Source organism: Hyla sarda, chromosome 3, assembly GCF_029499605.1.
Source record: "Hyla sarda isolate aHylSar1 chromosome 3, aHylSar1.hap1, whole genome shotgun sequence".
In the NCBI taxonomy this organism is placed as follows: Eukaryota; Metazoa; Chordata; class Amphibia; order Anura; family Hylidae; genus Hyla; species Hyla sarda.
In genome coordinates, this window is record NC_079191.1 from 406,701,929 (window position 1) to 406,720,480 (window position 18,552).

The 18,552-nt window shown below is 42.0% G+C and overlaps 1 protein-coding gene across 4 annotated transcripts in view; it reads left to right on the forward strand.

The window, feature by feature from the left end:
• Positions 1-18,552, forward strand: part of THADA (THADA armadillo repeat containing) — a 706,980-nt gene that overhangs the window by 635,571 nt on the left and 52,857 nt on the right. The window contains exon 37 of one of the 4 annotated variants that reach the window (XM_056568137.1): positions 6,858-7,334. The exons of the other annotated variants lie outside the window; for them this stretch is intronic. Coding sequence (XP_056424112.1) covers positions 6,858-6,874 — 17 coding nt within the window. The 3' untranslated portion in view covers positions 6,875-7,334. Of the gene's footprint in view, positions 1-6,857; positions 7,335-18,552 lie in introns of those variants that run through there. 4 annotated transcript variants of the gene reach the window in all.

Sequence of the window (18,552 nt, forward strand, 5' to 3'; positions counted from 1 at the left end):
GGGGTTGTGTGTGGAGAAAGGGCAGAGGAAATGCTCTTCTGTGCCTCAGGTTAAGTCTAGACAATCTGATCCTGCATTCTTATTCATGGAAGCACTGTCTTTGTCTCCTTTGTTGTCATTCCAGTGGCTTCACTTCTAAGCATCCTGTTTTCCTTGGCTGTTGTGTTTGCCGTACGTTGGCTAATGATATTGGCTCTTTATCTCCATCTGACTGCAGACCTCGCTTCGTCCCCCGTATATTGCCGATCCTGCTCTTGTTTTGATGTTACGCTTCCTTATTAGCTTGTTGATGGGGTCTCTTTATTTTTTGCTTTGTACAAAGTCAGCAAAATAGTTATTTTATCAGTTGGACATATTTCCTGACTTAGTTTACATCAGTGTTCCTTCCTGAATACTTAATAAGCTTCCAAGAGCAAACTGATCGAATGTACTCCAGATCTCCAGAGAAGATGGGTCAGAATGTAGGTATTTCCAATCCTAAATCCTTATGTACAGTATCAGAAATACCTGAAGAAAAAAGTGTATATATATATATATATATATATATATATATATATATATATATTATATTCAGTACAATGACATAGATTGTAGACATATAAGCAGAGAATATTGTGTTCATTTGTGTTCTTGTACTTATCTTTCAATATATATATATTTATCAAAGGTGGTGTAGGTGAACAATTTTTCTACACCTGATATTTTATGTGGCCGTAATGTGCATGTGCGCCAGATTTATTAAATGGTTGCAGATTTCACGCTGGGGATGCACCGATGGCAGTTACATGAGTGAGCTCCCTGCTGCGGCGGGGTAGCTCTGTGTGTCTGCTTGTAGCTACGAGCAAACATACTGAGCTACCTGAACAAAGCAGGGAGCCCACTCTTGTGACCGATGGTGCCACGCAACCTCCAATCTGTGAGCTGCATCCCAAAGAATACATTTCTCACCATCTACACCATAAATATGCCTTGGGTTTTAACAATAATATTTTTTTCTGGTTTCCAAATCAACTTGTGTATTTTATGGAACCACAAGGCAGAGATTCTTGAGGTTGCAGAATAAGTGCCATGTTTGAGGCAAATAGTAATAGTATATCATTTCTTATTGTTTTATTTTCCTTCATTTGTTTCTGCTTTTAAGGTTCCTTGACCCCCCAAAAAAAAATTGAAAGTAATTTTGTTTATGGTTTGTTTAGAAAAATTCATAGAAGAATAAGAATGATGTAGTAACATGCAACAGATTTATAGGAACACAAAGTTTACTGTCTGACAAAAATGCCACCTATTGTACAGCCAAGCCCCGCAGTTTGGGTCCAAAACCTAAAGTGTGGATCAAGGTACAAGGCAGACGGCAGCACACCTGCAGTGGCAGGGAGCTAGATAAGTCCGGCTACTGAGCGCTCCCATTAGTTATTCAGCATGCCCAATCATTCACTCCGTTGACAGATATTGTGGCAGCCCTATACACGTTGGACAGATCCCACCAAAATCTGCAGGTTCAGCTGACTTTTCTTGAATGTGTATGGGGTCCTTTAGTTCTTCTTACATCAAATAACACTTCAGTTCTTGTTGTAAAGTCTACATTTACCAGAATTCAAATCAGCAATGAATGCAGAGAGATGTGGAGAAGCTTTGAGAATTGTGAAAGCTGCTCTGGAGCAAGGAGTAATGTGGTGGAAAACAATTTATCCCCTATCCAAAGGACCCCTTGCAATCTCCTGCACGGCACCCCGTTCTCCTACTGCATGGAGTGATCTTCGCTCCATGCCAAGAGATTGTTGAACTCTGCACAAAGCCACCACTTTCTGTGGGGGTCATCGTCGCTTATGCAGAGAGCAGCGTGCCGTGCAGGAGATCACATGGATAGGGGAATTTTTTTTCCCCACCACAATACTCCTTTAAAGGGGTACTCCACTGGCCAGCGTTCGGAAGTAAATGTTCCGAACGTTGCTTTCATGCTGCGGGGGTCGGCTATGCCCCTCGTGACATCTCGGCCATGCCCCCTCAATGCAAGTCTATGGGAAGTGGTATGACGGCCGTGATGTCACGAGGGGCGTGGCCGACCCCTGCAGCACGAAAACAATGTTTGGAACATTTACTTCCGAACGCTGGCCATTGGAGTACCCCTTTAACTTACTACAAGCTAAGTAATACAATGTATTTACTGGGTTACTCCACTTGTTATGTAACATGTATCCTTCTATGACTTGGAAGGCTTTTATCCATTTTGGCTCATAGAGTTCTTGAATAGATGGTTAAAATACATGTGGGTCCTGAATGTGGGGCCCCATCCACCACATTTCCTAACAGAGAAAATAGATTTTCGAAACCAGAAAAACCTTAAACAATAATTCAGCTATATATAAAAGAAAAGGGAAAATCCTGTAGGTGGTTGAATTCCAGTTATGAGAAGCTGCTATAAATTATAACTATGTCCTCGGCCCAGCTCCTGTTCCAGCAAAAATGGTGCCACATAACCTCCAATCTGTGAGCTGCATCCCAAAAAATAAATTTCCCACCATCTACACCATAAATACGTCTGCCATGGGTTTTAACAATAATATTATTTCTGGTTTCCAAATCAACTTGTGTATTTTATGGAACCACAAGGCAGAGATTCTTGAGGTTGTAGAATAAGTGCCATGTTTGAGGCAAATAGTAATAGTATATAATTTCTTATTGTTTTATTTTCCTTCATTTGTTTGTGCTTTTAAGGTTCCTTGACCCCCAAAAAAAAAAAAAAAAAAAAAATATATATATATATATATATATATAAATGTCATTTTGTTGATGGTTTGTTTAGAAAAATCCCATAGAAGAATGATGATTGTAAAATGACCTTTATATAAAGCACAGTGTATAATATACCACAGGATGGATACCAAATACCACATGGAAATGTAAAAATGACTGTAGGAGGTGCAGCCGGGGGTGAAGTGCAGTGTAGTCTTTTTAGGTATTTTGTTGTCCTTTATAGCATCATATGATCTGTGACAACACTTAAAGGAATATACCAGTAAATAATCTAAAGGGGAGCAAAAAGGGAAGAATTCACACACTTTAGTAGCTAAAACTGGGTGGGGCAGGTTTAGTAGAGGTGGGGGGGGAGTCGGTGACAGCAGCCTTGAGCTCCACCCAAACTGCTGTCTCTGCCTCCTTAAATTAACCGCCCACTATCCGAGGTCCCTACACTGACTAAAAACCCAGGGCCTAGCCAGTAGGTAAAGGGGTAGTCGGACACACCAGATTAAAACCAGATGGGCTTGACTATGACAGAGGCCGAACTATAGAGTAAACAAAAAACAAGCCAGGATAAGAACCAGAGAGTTATGTCAGGACCAAGACAGTAACAGTAGCATAGGAAAATACAAGAAGGGTAAAACCGGGAGGGAATGTCAAGGGCAGAATCAGAGGTATGAGGCGAGGTCAGCAAACCAGAAATCCACTGTATACAGTGTAAATGCATGTGATGCTTAGGAAAACCAATCACAGGCATCTGTGGCCAATCTAAATAGTCTTGTCATTAGAGAGAATGGGATGCCGGTGCAGAGCCTGATTGGCCAGGTGTCCCATCTCCCTGAATGGCTGGTAGCACTAGCATTGCAGAGACTCCTCAGAGGAGGGAGGCCGGATTCACTGCTGGAGCGTTGTTGGGTGAGTATATAACACGGTCTTTAATTTGTACAAAGAGATTGCTCAGGATTAGAAAAAAAAAAAAGTGCTACTCCTCTCCACAGGCTGCAATACCAGACACAACCCATGGACCAGTGTGGTGTGGTGCTATTTCTGGAAGAAAGCACCAGTGTTGTTTTTAATTTGGATAGCCCATTTGCAGCTATACCAAGAGGGTGTACAATGTACTAGGTTTGTTACTGTGGTGCCGGTGTGCTAGACATGTTAGACGATTGTCTCTTCTTTACACCACCTCTTAGTTGGCTTATTATAGACCAGTGTATTCCACCAAAATTGCATCATATGCCATCTGTAAATCTGGTACATTTAAAGAGTACCTAACATGATCTTGTTAAATTTTATAGTCCTCCCCTTGCCTTTATTTTTATTATTTTTTTAGTTCTGTTTCTGTTTTTTAGTTTCTGCTCAGTCAGATTCACAGACTGGGAAGGGGCGTTCCCCAGCAGGCATGACATCATCTGAAGCCATACAAGGGAGAACTTCCTCCCTCACTCTGCCCAGAGCAGTTCAGTGTGAGACGAGCTCTGATTGGATAAGGCCTGCATCCCCCCCCCCCCCCTCAGCATTTTCTGATTTTAGACTTCTGCATGGGCAGCAGCAGGAGTCTAAAGTCTGTGCAAGAGATGGGGAGAAATGTGCTTTGGACAAGTAGGGAGACACCTAGTGGCAGCTTTTTTAAACGCAAATAAAACATAGAAAGCTTAATTTTTTTTTTAAACAAAGTACATTAGAAAGATTTTTTTATTTACCATAAGGAGTGCAATAGAATTTATTTTTATTTTTATGAGAGTGCCCATTTAAGAACTCAAAGCAACGGCACAGTTTGCACCAGAATTTTGGAGCACTTTTCTAAGTGCATCTTTCCGATTGTATCTGTTTTTCCTTTAGTTTAGAATAATGCATTGTCTGATTATTTTTTGGCCACTTGAAAGATTCTGTCACAGTTTTTATGGGGTCTAGCTTCAAGCTTTGGAATGGGGCCCCCTCAGCCATAGCAGTCCAAAATAGATGCCTATCCAACACTTGGGAGCAAACATGCACAATGATATGCTAATTCACACATATATATACCTGTATACATATACAGTGATCCATCAACTTACAATGGCCTCAACATATACAATAGTTTCAGCATGCAGTGGTCTTTTCTGGACCAATGTAACTTGAAACCAGACTCAACATACAATACTATGGACAGTCCAGATCTGTGAAACATGTCAATGGCTGGAAGAACTGACCAATCAGAATGGATATTCACCTGCACTGATTTCCTGTCTGGGAGCGCCTCCTACAGTACAGGGAGGTATTACATGTTCTGTACTACACTTTACTACGATGAGCAGCAGGGGCCATATTCGAATTCGTACCTGGGTGGGATCTAATCCTGCTGTTGTAGCTGACCTTATGTATGACAGTGCTTGTTTAGATAATATCCCACCCATAGATAGGGTACGTGTTTGTTTTTTTATAGAGTAACCTATATGGCAGTAATTCTGTCAGCATTTGCGGCCACTTTCACCCAGTTCTTAAATTTTTACCTAGTTCATGCTCCTTGAGGGTCCGTTCACACATGCTTATTTTTCTACCTATTGACTTCAATGGGAAGGAAAATCAGCATCAGAAAATCTGTAGCAAAATGTGTTATCAGACTCTTAAAGGGGTACTCCATTGCCCCAGCATTGGGAACATTAAGTTCCGAAAGCTGGGTGCGGGCTGTGGGATCGTGACGTCACGCCATGCAACAGGGGCAATATTCAAATTCCGGATATTTCGCAAATATATGGATGAATATTCGTCCTATGTTTGCGAAATTCGCAATATCGCTATATTCATTCTCTTGTTTTTTCCATGCGAAAATTCGTAATGAAATTCGCATAGTTGCGCATGTGTAATTACATCTTTCACCTAAAAGCAGGGAGGGATCAGTGTCCAGTCTGGAAGTGCTGATAGTCGTATACATATTTGCATAAATTAGCATTTAAAAAAACTAATATTGGTCATTACGTATATATATATCACTACATTCTAAATATTCACGAAGTTGCAAAGTGCCGATATTTGCGGTAAAAATTAGCATTTTGAATATTCGCACTCAACACTATTCTTTACCAGTGCCACACTTAGCTGCTCCTTTGGGCACCAGGTGAGGGCGGCTCCATGTTACTTTTTTTTAGGACATTTATGGACATTTATCAACGGGTTTAGTCAGGTTTTCTTTACTATAATTGTCGCAAAATTGTCGCAACTGCGACTACGCGATTTTTTGTGTGACATTTTGACTGGAAAGCGAGAAAAGCAAGTTTTCCAAAAATTAACTACGTAGTAAGAATTTTAAAATGGCCTACGGGTAGTCAGGTATTTATTAACTGCGACAGTCGCAACTGCGCAAAAAAAAGTCGCAACAGGGTTAAAAATTGACTAAATTTACTCCAGCTCAAAGATGGAGCAGAAAAAGCTACTACCAAAGTAAAAAAGGTAAAATTGCTTACGTGAAAGAAAATTATCAACAGGCTGAAAGCAGTTGATAAATAAGTCACACATAAGCAAAAAAAAGTAAGGAAAAAATTACTAAAAAAAAGAATACATAAGCAAACATTGATAAATGTCTCTCACTGTGTGTACTGTACAGGACCCTGAAGAAGCTCTTGTCCTCTACATAGACAGTGATTACAGCTCCCAGCAGATCTTTATTACTTTTATATGGAAGGATTTGTTTTATCTGTATTAGTTATCTACTTATTTTTCTTTAATCCTCACTTTTTCCTATTTTTTTATTACATTTTGGTGGCTTCAGAACCAATTACCAAGTGTCCATAGAGTTGTGGTCTCAACATACAATGGCCGTCCTGGAACCAATATTATAACTTGAGGGATCACTGTATACATAAATACCTTTACACCAATGGACAAACAGTGGCCGTCCAGATGTTGCAAAACTTCAACTTTGGCTGTCCAGCAATGCTGGGAGTTGAAGTTTTGCAACATTTGGACGGCCACCGTGTGAGGCCGCTGCTTTACACAGACACATGCGCTCACATATATACATGTCCTCTGTCATTGTTGGCCCTCACAAGGTTTCTTAGGTGGTAATAGTGTTTTCAGCCATAGTTCTAACCCTGGTTCTTTTACTAATCAACTTAATATTCATTTTGAAATTCATACAGATGGTGACAAGTCATAATACTGAAAAGTAGTGGTGCAGGTAAACTTTTATCTACTACCGCCATCCGCAGAAAACTTCACTGGCAACAGACAAGCAAGCCAAAGAGATGATAACATGTCCCCGTCACTCTACCGGTCTACATATGGGAGACTTGTATGATCTTTTTGAGGGAGAGTTGGTTATAGTGTTGCACCATCACATTAACATCTATTGTACCACCTGGACAAGGCCAGACTGTCTCGCGGTTTATGTAGAAGATGCTACCCAGCCCTTGTATCCTAGTGAGGACAACGTAGTCATAAAGCGTGGCCCTGCGCGAAGGAGAGAACTATAAATTGTCTATTGAGCCTCCCATTACTTCCATAAGCCAACAATATCCCTCAAGTATTCCAAAACAAACCCAGAGAGATTAGGAGACAGTTCAAGAAGTAACGAACATGCCAGTAATATTCCTTCCGCCGTCCACAGATCTCACTGTTCATCATAATGAATGACCTCTCCGCTGCGCTCCACAATCCCATACTGTTCCGCCAGTCAATAAAATACGGCTGATAAAGTAAACAGTGAGCTGGAACGGTGACAGCATTAACCCAAACCAAATGTTCCCCCGGCTACAGAGTATTACCAGCGTACAATATACAGAACGAATTCATGAGGACCGGTTGTGATAAAAGGAAGACGCAGAACAGCAGCTCTTATCTGAGAAGATCTAGACAACTCGCATATATGTTATACATATAAACTCGAATAGATTTTACTAACCATCCCATGTTCGTACACTTACAACCAGCATAAATGTTTTAAAGATTTGGCCCATCAAATGACCTTTTGTCAAAACTCCATTTTGGACCATGTTCTGCCCTTCTGTGAAGTTTGGCACCTCATAAAATGCTTTGGTTTTGAGAACATACAACTGGAGAAGGAGGGTCAGATACTACTATAAGGATTGTTATCAAGCAGTGTCCTTGTATAATTCAGGTAAAACAGATAAAAATGTAACGTATGATTGCAGACTATTCAATGAAAACTATCAGCCTGTTCACCCACACTAAACCCAATATACTGGGTTGTAGTGTGGGTGAACATGAGTCCAACGAGGGGTTACTTACTTAAATATGTCCAGTAGATCCCCCAGAAGATCCACTGCTGAATTCACTGAATCGCGCACAGTGGACAGGGCTCCGCCCACTCCATTTACATATTGATTATCTGTGACTCCACATCACTAGGACGTGGAGTCACAGGCAATTAATATGTAAATTGAGCCGATGAAGCCCGTCCCCCTGTGCGCGATTCACTGAATTCAGCAGTGGATCTTCTGGGGGACATATCTCAGGACCTACTGGACATATTTAAAGGGGTACTCCGGCGCTAAGACATCTTATCCCCTATCCAAAGGGGTCTTATCCCCTATCCAAAGGGGTCTTATCCCCTATCCAAAAGTCATTTACAAATCTGTTTAACTTTCTGACACCAGTTCATTTAAAAAAAAAAAAAGTTTTCCACCGGAGTGCCCCTTTAAGTAAGTGAGATAATATACCAAGCCTGGAACATCTTTTCTTCTAGCTTTGCATTGTGCTATTTCCTTGTTAACAGATGAACACCCAGGTGCATTTTATTCATAAAAAATATATGTTTTCCACCGGAGTACCCCTTTAAAGTGTATCTACAATCACGCTTCGGTAATAGGATTTCTGATTAAATCTCCGGCAACTTCATTGCCCAAGACTACAGCGATGAGGATTTGGATTTGCCTGAAGTCCAATACAAGTTAAAAGATTCTCTTTATCTTACCACCACAAAGGAGCGACGTTAAGGGCCAGTTCACTCTACGGAAATTCGACAAAGAATTTTCTTGCTAAATTTCCACAGCGGATCCGTGGCACTCACAGCGGACCTAAGTGCCATCCCATAGACTGTAGTGCAGTCCTGTCCTGAAAGATTTGTTGGAATCTGAGCCTGTATCGGAAAGTCCAGTGTGAACAGTGCAGCAGCCTTTCATGAAGGTCAATAGGAGGATGCTTGGAATTAACTTTTGGAAATTCCTAAAGGAATTTCTGTAGTGTGGACGAGCCCATACTGTACTGGACAGACAGCCTGACTGGTCACCTTTTAAGAGCACCACTGGCCTCTGTAAAAGATGAGATAGCGGGGGGGGGGCTGATAATATACCTGTGCTCATATTAGTGATGCCTTCTCACCATTCAGCTAAACATATGCTTGGCCATAAAGTACCATAAAGCCCCCAGTCCTAGTACCTCGCTGTATAATGCCGTCTCCACCTATTTGATGGCGTAGACTGCACATGCAGGTGTAGTAAGTGCCAACTCCGTGGACAACCTCAATAAATCTATGCAGTGGTGCCAGCTGAACACACTATACAGTGATCCCTCAACTTACAATGGCCTCAACATACAATAGTTTCAACATACAATGGTCTTTTCTGGACCATTGTAAGTTGAAACCAGACTCAACATACAATGTACAGACAGTCCAGATCTGTGAAACCCGTCAATTGCTGGCAGATCTGACCAATCAGAATGGGCAATTTACCGGTAAAACCCCTGTATTACTGAAGTGTATGCACTGACTGGTGTCTGGTAGCGCCCCCTACAGTACAGGGAGGTATTACATATTCTGTACTCTTTACCTGTACCAGGGTTAGCTGCTCCTTTGGACACCAGGTGAGGGCGACTCCATTACTTTTTAGGACACTGTGTATTCTGTACAGAACCCTGAAGAAGCTCCTGTCCTCTACATAGACCAGTGTTTCCCAAGCAGGGTGCCCCCAGCTGTGGCAAAACTACAACTCCCAGCATGCCCGGACAGCCTTTGGCTGTCCGGGCATGCTGGGAGTTGTAGTTTTGCAACAGCTGGAGGCTCCCCGCTTGGGAAACACTGACATAGACCATGATTTACAGCTCCCAGCAGATCTTTCTTACTTTTATATGTAAGGATTTGCTTTATCTATATTAGTTATCTACTTATTTTTCTTTAATCCTCACTTTTTCCTATTTTTGGATGACATTTTGGTGCCTTTAGAACCAATTACCAGGTTTCCATAGAGTTCTGGTCTCAACATACAATGGTTTCAACATACAATGGTCGTCCCGGAACCAATGCATATTGTAACTTGAGGGACCGCTGTACTAGATCAGACTGTAATGTCTCTATCATGGGAAACAAACTTTATTTTGGCATTTCATCATGAGTGATAATGAAAAAGTGAAAACTGTGGTCGGGGTGGGCTGCGCTGCTGACTTTTTCCCTCTTGCTTGGAGTTCCCCATATACATTTATGTGTGGGGGGGGTGATAGGCGTCTGGTCCATACATCTGTCGTGTGGGGATTTATCAGAGACCGCTATTGTGGTTTACAGCCGCCATAAATGACAGCCCTGGAAGACCTCTTTAGATAGCAGAAGAATAAACAGCTGAAAACATCATACGTTTTATACGCAAAATGTAAGAAATACAGAGCACTGCATTACCGAGGATGTGGTTTTATAGGTAAAAGCAGCTAAAACATTGTAATATTGTTTACCACAGGGAAATCAAGCCAAATGTGGTCCTAAATATATATATTTTTTTTGCTTATTCTATGCACTAGGGAGAGGTAAGAGGCCGTATTGATAACCCTTGACCCTTTTCCCTCTGACATGACCAGTAGAGATATAGGGTAATACAGAGGGTAGTCTCACAGATATATAAATATGACATAAAAGGTCCAGCGTTGTTATCATGTCTAGACTGGGCCGCTTTATAGCCCTTTCAGGGCAAGTTTAGATAGTACATACTAGTTCCCTCTCTGTTAAAGCAGAACATAGCTGGAGACTTGTTGGTCTGGTTGTTCTGTGCCCCAGATGGGGGTATCAGGTGGGGTGCACACAGCATACTCTTCCTTTTATCATCTTCTTAGTATTTGAATAGATGGGCAGATGAGATGTTTCCTGTTGCGATGGTTTATTGGCGCTGGACTAAGGAGCTTATTACTCTGCTCTGGTGTCATACGAGCAGTGCTGCAAGAGCGATCGCTGAGCGGCCCTTTCTTTTATCCTTCGTTGGTCGCACATCTCCAGTTACATGGCCGGCGGACAGGGATGCTTGAAAAATGCAGCCATGCAAAGAATGAGCAGCTGATCTCTGGGTGCATTACACAGGGCGATATCAGACTGTTCGGCCAATAATCTTCCCAAGTTTTCATGCCCCTCATTAGAGGTCTAGGGCAGCAAACAGAATCTTTGTTGTGGGTAAAGAAAGGCAAAGTTAGGCCTCTGAGGAACAGTTTATATAAACAAAGAGTGGCAAGGGCACAATGGCCATCAACGTGAGTCTTTGCGCTACCCTAGCACACCCTGGTCCTTCTTGGAGTGTTCCAGAGGGAACTTGTCTGTAGTGACGCACAACATGGGGGTTGTCCAAAAAACCCTTCTGCTTAACATTCAAGTTGACAAATACGTCTCTTAAAGGGTACCTCTCATCAAAAAAACTTTTGATATATTATAGATTAATATATGCAGAATAAGTTTGCAATTGCATGTTATTAAAAAATATGCTTCTTTCTATTTAATTTTCCACTTTGAAGAAATGACCACCAGGGGTCTCCCTACCAGTCCTGGCAGCAAGCATTTCAGACTCATGCTGGAGTCCTAAACACTACAAGCTGCCAGCCTGCTTTGTTCACAGCCTGTTTGGCTGTGAACAAAGCAGGCTGGCAGCTCTGAGTGTTTAGGACTCCAGCATGAGTCAGAAATGCTTGCTGACAGGACTGATCGGGAAAAATACAATAGAAAGAAGCATATTTTTCATTAACATGCTATTGGAAAGTTATTCAACATTCATTAATCTAAAATATATCAAAAGTTTATTTGATGAGAGGTACCCTTTAAAGGAGGTTTTCAAAACTTCCCTACACACTGGGATCGGTATAGAGCGGTGACTGGCTGCAGACGCATGCTTGTAGACTATGCTCAAGGCCCTATATCCCTCTATATCCGTTTGTCATTTACTCTATATCATGGTCATGCTTTGTAATTTCACCCTTATTTTTTTTTTGCCCTGGAACCAATAATAATGATAATGCACGATGTATGAAATGACATGCAGCATTTCCAGTAGGGGACATCAAAGAGGCAGTGGCACCAGAATGGTGGGAACTACCTAAGGCTGCACGCACACCACGTTTTTGCAATACAGTTCCCGTATACAGTTTCAAGTTAAAAACCATATAGAACTTTATAGAAAACCGTATGCATTGACTTAACATTGTAAACCGTATGTCAAACGCATCATCCGGTTTAGTCCGTTTTGCGTCTTATACGGTTTTGACCATTTTTTACCCGTACCCAAAACCGTAGTCTACCACGTTTTTTGGTCCAGGTGAAAAAACTTATTAAACCGCATATGTTTTTTTTTTAACATGGGAGTCAATGGGAACCGTACAGAACTGTATGTGCTTACGGTTCCATCAGGTTTTCACATTACGGTTTTTGACTTTGCACAGTTTTTTTTCTTGGAATTTCAATCAAACCAGTGAAACTTTATTCAAAATGGAGTGAAAAGTTAAAAACATATACGTTTTTTTTTCTTAAAAAAACAGATGCAACCGGACATCATTTTTAAAACCGTATATGGGTTAAAATTTGTACACACGTTTTGATACAGTTTAGTCCGGTTTTGAGGAATCCGTTTTTAATCAAAAACCTGAGACGGGAACTGTATTGCAAAACCGTGGTGTGACTGCACCCTTAGAGTAAATTTTATTTTTTATTTTTATTTTTTACGTTGGTCCCAGTCTGTAGAGAAGTTTTTTTTTTTTTTGTTTGTTTGTTTTTTAACTTTTGGAAAACAAGAACTACATAAATTCCTGGGCTTATGACTAAGATATGCAATTACTATACGATCCTGATAATGAATGGGGCACAGCACTGTTTTAGAGGTGCGTCCCCTTGTACATTTTTACTAAGAAAGGAAGGGCCCGTTCACACTATGAAATTAGCGGTAGGACTGCACAGTCCTGCACACTGCATTTGGTGCAGAATTCCACTGAAAAAATGAACATGTTCGTTCTTTCGGCGGACCTGAAATCCAGAAATTCTGCAGAAGAATTTTCTACTGTGAACGGGTCAACAGAAAAGCCATTCACACCAATGTTGTCTTCATGCAGCTGAATAGGAAATTTTGTAGTGTGAATGGGCCCATACGGTCACAAGTCCTGTCCCGACCCCGGGTCTGATGACCTGAACTGACCCCTCTGGTCATCATATCTGTAGTCAGGCCAGGACTTTCAGCCATAACACGGACACAAAAATATATCCTCATTACGCTAGTCTGAACCGCAACTTTGGTGAAAGATCTGCTGATTTCTTCAGCAGATCTTTAAATGGGCACTGTCAGATACAAAAACTTCTGATATGTTGTAAAGCATGTATAACCAATGGGTTTTGCAATTGCTTTCATTAGAACATTTTCAGTATTTCATACTGAAAAAGCCAGTCGAACAACTGCCCCCCCCCCCTGCCTGCTTGTACACATACTAGTCCTGCTGTGTCCATGCGTCATCACCTATGTCATGGACACACTTCCTTGATTGACAGCTGTGAGCGCAGGGTTCAGAGCTGGAGGAAAAATCCTCCCACTGTCAGCTTGTGTCCCACTACTGTCAGTGAGGACAAGCTGGGAGTTGTAGTTTTGCTAATGCTAGGGGAGATGTGAGCAGACAGTATACTGAGGGAGGGGGCGGAGACCTGCACAGTGAGGCCACGCCCCCTCCCTTTAAGAGGAATTCAGACTAGTGAGCTAAATTAAAAGTGTAATAAAAAATAAAAATAAAGGTGCTAGACACATAAAAATTAGATGTACATGGTCAGGATTAGGTACTGAGTGATATATAAAAAAAATGTTTTTTTTGTTGGATCTGACGGGTACACTTTAAGTCATTTGTATTGCTTATATTAAAACAAGCAGAATATTTTTTGAGTAGATGAAAGTCGTGCACCCAAGGCTGAACCTTAAGATGTCTTGAATCATAAACCACAGCCTCTTTACGCAACATTTGCAGCAGTGACAAGATCATCAAAAATAACGGCGATTGAGAAATTCTTTTTCTTTTTAAGACAAGGAACTCTGTGTGAAGTTATGAAAGAGCTGACGTTAACTTCTTAGGGTTTTCTGCCCTCTGCGTCGTAACTTTGTTTTTAAGAACAGAATTCAGGAAATATTTGATTATACTTTGTATTTTTAGATGATATCTGCTGCCGTGAACTGGTAGATTGTATTTCTAGACATTGTTCTTGGTATAAACTAACAATTGCTGCTTTCACATCTTTTATTATATGTAACTACGGTTAGCGGTGACGACCTCTCGGTGTTTCAGGGTTTGCATATGCAGTTGCTTGTTATGCAAAGAAAACTTATAAAAAATCCCTTGTTATAAGGGTTCCCTGAAGTATTGTTAGATTGATATCCATGTACAGAGGTAGAAGTTGCCTTTGGGGGCCCATAGGGGGAGATTTATCAAGACCTGTGCAGAGGAAAAGTAGCCCAGTTGCCCATAGCAACCAATCAGATCGCTGCTTTCATTTTTAGCAATCTAGAGAGAGGAAGGAAGGCGCCTCATGTGCGGGATCAGAAAATCTTGTTAGTGGGGGTGGGGGACGGTAATTCCCAAGCCGCTTACCAAAGTTTGTTGTGCGCCCACACACAACAAGGTAAAGTGTAGAATGAATATAAGTAAAGGTCCACTGCAGCCCTCCTGGGTAGAAGTAGAATCAAAACAGGGTGACCGTAAGTTCAGGAGTTAGTCCGGCGCAGAGAGGAACCATCAGGGAACCAGATAAAATCAATGGATTTATTAGATGCAACACGTTTCCCTGCGCATTCGCAGCTTCATCAGGCATCCTGATGAAGCTGCGCATGTGCAGCGAAACGCGTTGCATCTAATAAATCCATTGATTTTATCTGGTTCCCTGATGGTTCCTCTCTGCGCCGGACTAACTTCTGAACTTACGGTCACCCTGTTTTGATTCTACTTCATTTTTAGCAAGGCCTCTGTAAAATGAAAGAAGCGATCTGATTGGTTGCTATGGGCAACTGAGCATCTTTTCCTTTGCACAGGTTTTGATAAATCTCCCCCATAGTCCCTTCTCTGCCAAATAAAAGGTCACCAGTATTATAAATTGCACATGGTAAGTTGGGGCCCTGTTACAGATTTTGCTTTGGTGCCCAGGAGTTTCGAGTTTCCTGCATCTATTGTTCAATGTAATCTAAAAGTGGGGCTACAAAATAGAATTCTGTGACTAGGCCTCTCATCTTACACCTGATTTATAGAGTACGGTTGAGGTGTGCCTGTCATAAGATCATGTTGTTTTATGCAAAAGTTATAGCACATTGTTGGCAAATAAAACAATACAATAAAGTACCATTGTCTCACTGTTCATAAAAAACATGAGCAGAAGAAATAACGAGAGGCCACTCACCGCATAATGTTCTTCACTTTAAAGGGGTTATCCAGGAAAAAACATTTTTTTATATATCAACTGGCTCCAGAAAGTTAAACAGCTTTGTAAATAACTTCAATTAAAAAATCTTAATCCTTTCAGTACTTATGAACTGCTGAAGTTGAGTTGTTCTTTTCTGTCTAAGTGCTCTCTGATGACACGTGTCTCGGGAACCGCCCAGTTTAGAAGCAAATCCCCATAGCAAACCTCTTCTACTCTGTTCCCGCGACAAGCAGAGATGTCAGCAGAGAGCACTGTTGCCAGACAGAAAACAACAACTCAACTTCAGCAGCTGATAATTATTGAAAGGATTAAGATTTTTTAATAGAAGTAATTTACATATCTGTTTAACTTTCTGGAGCCAGTTGATATATAAAAAAAGTTTTTTTCCTGGATAACCTCTTTAATGATCACGTAGGTGGTCAATTGTAAATAGTGGTAGGAACCGGGCACCGTTGGAATGGCAACTGTGGAGAATTGCTTACTTACTTTTTTAACCAAGTCTAGTCACTATTAAAATCGCTAAAACAACTCCTTAAAGTAGTGGCAGCAAAAATTTTGCGTAAAATGCAACTCCCTATTCAAGTCAATGGGATCCGTCGGAACCCGGGGGTGTCTGTTGTGCAAAGGCTCCATTAGGCTCCTTTGTTTGGGGCCAAACAAACCCCTTAATGGGTCACAGGACAACAGTGATGTGAATGTAGCCTTATACTGAGCAGAATATTTGTTCTATTCTGGTGTCTGTCCATCCTCAGTCTTATTAGTTTAGACCACTGAGAAGTCCAGCTCATCCATACGGACACTATACCCATAGCCAGCACCCAGCTGCTAAGTATTAAGGGCACAACACATGGGAAGCCCATTATCGGGGTTGTCCAACTTGATCGTCCTCCTTAGTGCTCGAAATCATGTGACTTCATAAAAATGTGTATAATTCCTAGTATTGTGTACAGTGACCCCCCCGACCTACGATGGCCCTGACATACAATAATTTCAACATGCAATGGCCTCTCAGAGGCAGCATCAACATACGATGCTTTTTAATGTCGGAGCCATCGCATAAACGGCTATCCGGCTGCACAGACCTCCGGATAGCCGTTTACGGTGCCCCGTGAGCTCCGGTGATGATCACTTACCTGTCCTCGGGGCTCCGGCGTGTCCTCTTCGGGATCCTCTGCATCGTCGGCGCTCTCTCTCGTCGTCATCACGTCGCTGCGCACGCCTTCCCGTCATCCAATAGGAGCGGCGTGCGTAGTGACGTGATGGCGGGGACGGAGAGCGCGGTTGCCGGGGAAGCAGAGGCCTTGCCGGAGCGTCAGGGACACGGCGACAGCGATGGACGGTGACATCCCGGGCAGCGGTGACGGTCCGGAGCGGCGGGGACAGGTGAGTACAACTTCCTCTAACAGTGGTCTACAACCTGCGGACCTCCAGATGTTGCAAAACTACAACACCCAGCATGCCCGGACAGCCAACGGCTGTCCGGGCATGCTGGGTGTTGTAGTTTTGCAACATCTGGATGTCCGCAGGTTGTAGACCACTGTCCTATACTTTACATTGCACGGATCCCTCAACATGCGATGGTTTCAACAAAGGATGGTCCGTTTGGAACGGATTACCATCGTATGTTGAGGGACCACTGTATTTGGACTTAATAGGTAATGAAGGAGTTAATCTTCAATCAACCCACATATGTAAATATATAACGCAATGCATTAAATGTTTTTCGCTTTCAGCCTGTACATTCCCTAGCGATAGCATCAAAGACCGCGCCAGCTAATGTGAGATCACAGTGACAGCTCGCTGCCGGCTGGGGGTTTTCCCTTATATGTTTTGACTGTAGGCATTCAGCATTGAGTGTTTTTTATTGGTGACAATCTAGAATGTTTTTGTAGTGTTGAAGATCAGTAGTGGTTCAGTTAATGGACCTACAGGGGCTTCAATTGGGACTCGGTCCCTATACAAACCTTCTCCTCTACACGAGGTACCATAATGTTATCATCCTAGATCAGTGTTCCCCAACCAGTGCGCCTCCAGCTGTTGCACAACTACAATCTACTATTGTAATTCAAACAGATTCTACCAAGAGAATAAACATGTTTTATTCTTCAGGTGGAATCCTTGACGGAAGTTCCGCTACCGAACTTCCGACATCTGGACTAAGCAGCAGAATCCCTTTGAAATCTATAGGAGGATGCTGCAAGTATTTTCCGTAGCATGTGGCTCTACCATTAAAGGGGTACTCCACTGGAAAACATTTTTATTTTTTTATTTTAATCAACTGGTGCCAGAAAGTTAAACAGATTTGTAAATTACTTCTATTAAAAAATTCCAATCCTTCCAGTACTTATCAGCTGTTGTATACTAAACAGGAAGTTCTTTTCTTTTTGAATTTCCTTTCTTTCTGACCACAGTGCTCTCTGCTGACACCTCTGTTAATGTCAAGAACTTTCCAGAGCAGGAGAGGTTTGCTATGGGGATTTCCTTCTACTCTGGACAGTACCTAAAATGGACAGAGGTGTCAGCAGAGAGCACTGTGGTCAGACAGAAAGGAAATAAAAATAAAAGAAATTCCTCTGTAGTATAGTATAGTAATTATCAGCTGATAAGTACTGGAAGGATTAAGATTTTTAAATAGAAATAATTTACAAATCTGTTTAACTTTCTGGCACCAGTTGATTTAAAAGAAAATGTTTTCCACTGGAGTACCCCTTTAAAGTTTCTTTTTCTGGCCATAAATTAGTGATGGCCTATCCTCAGTTCAGCAGGGCCGCTGCTGGATCTAGGTGGTGAATGGGGACGGAAGCATTTGGCTCTGTTAACTGCGTAGTGGCCATGACTGGTTACTGCAGCTCAGCTCCCGCCCATTAACAATTGATGGCCTATTACGACAGCTGACAAATCTTATAATAATTTGTGTACACACGATAACCTCCACTGCACTGCAATACTAGGCGCAGCCAATGGACATGAGCGTCACTATTGCAGCCTTTTTGTCTCCTACAACCCAATTCATGCTTTTTGTACCAACATTTTGACCATTTAAAGGGGTACTCCACTGGCCAGTGTATGGAAGTAAATTTTCCGACTGCTGTTTTGCGCTGCAGGGGTCGGCCACGCCCCCTCATGACACCACGGCCACACCCCCTCAATGCAAGTCTATGGGAGGGGGCGTCACGGTCATCACGCCCCCTCCCATA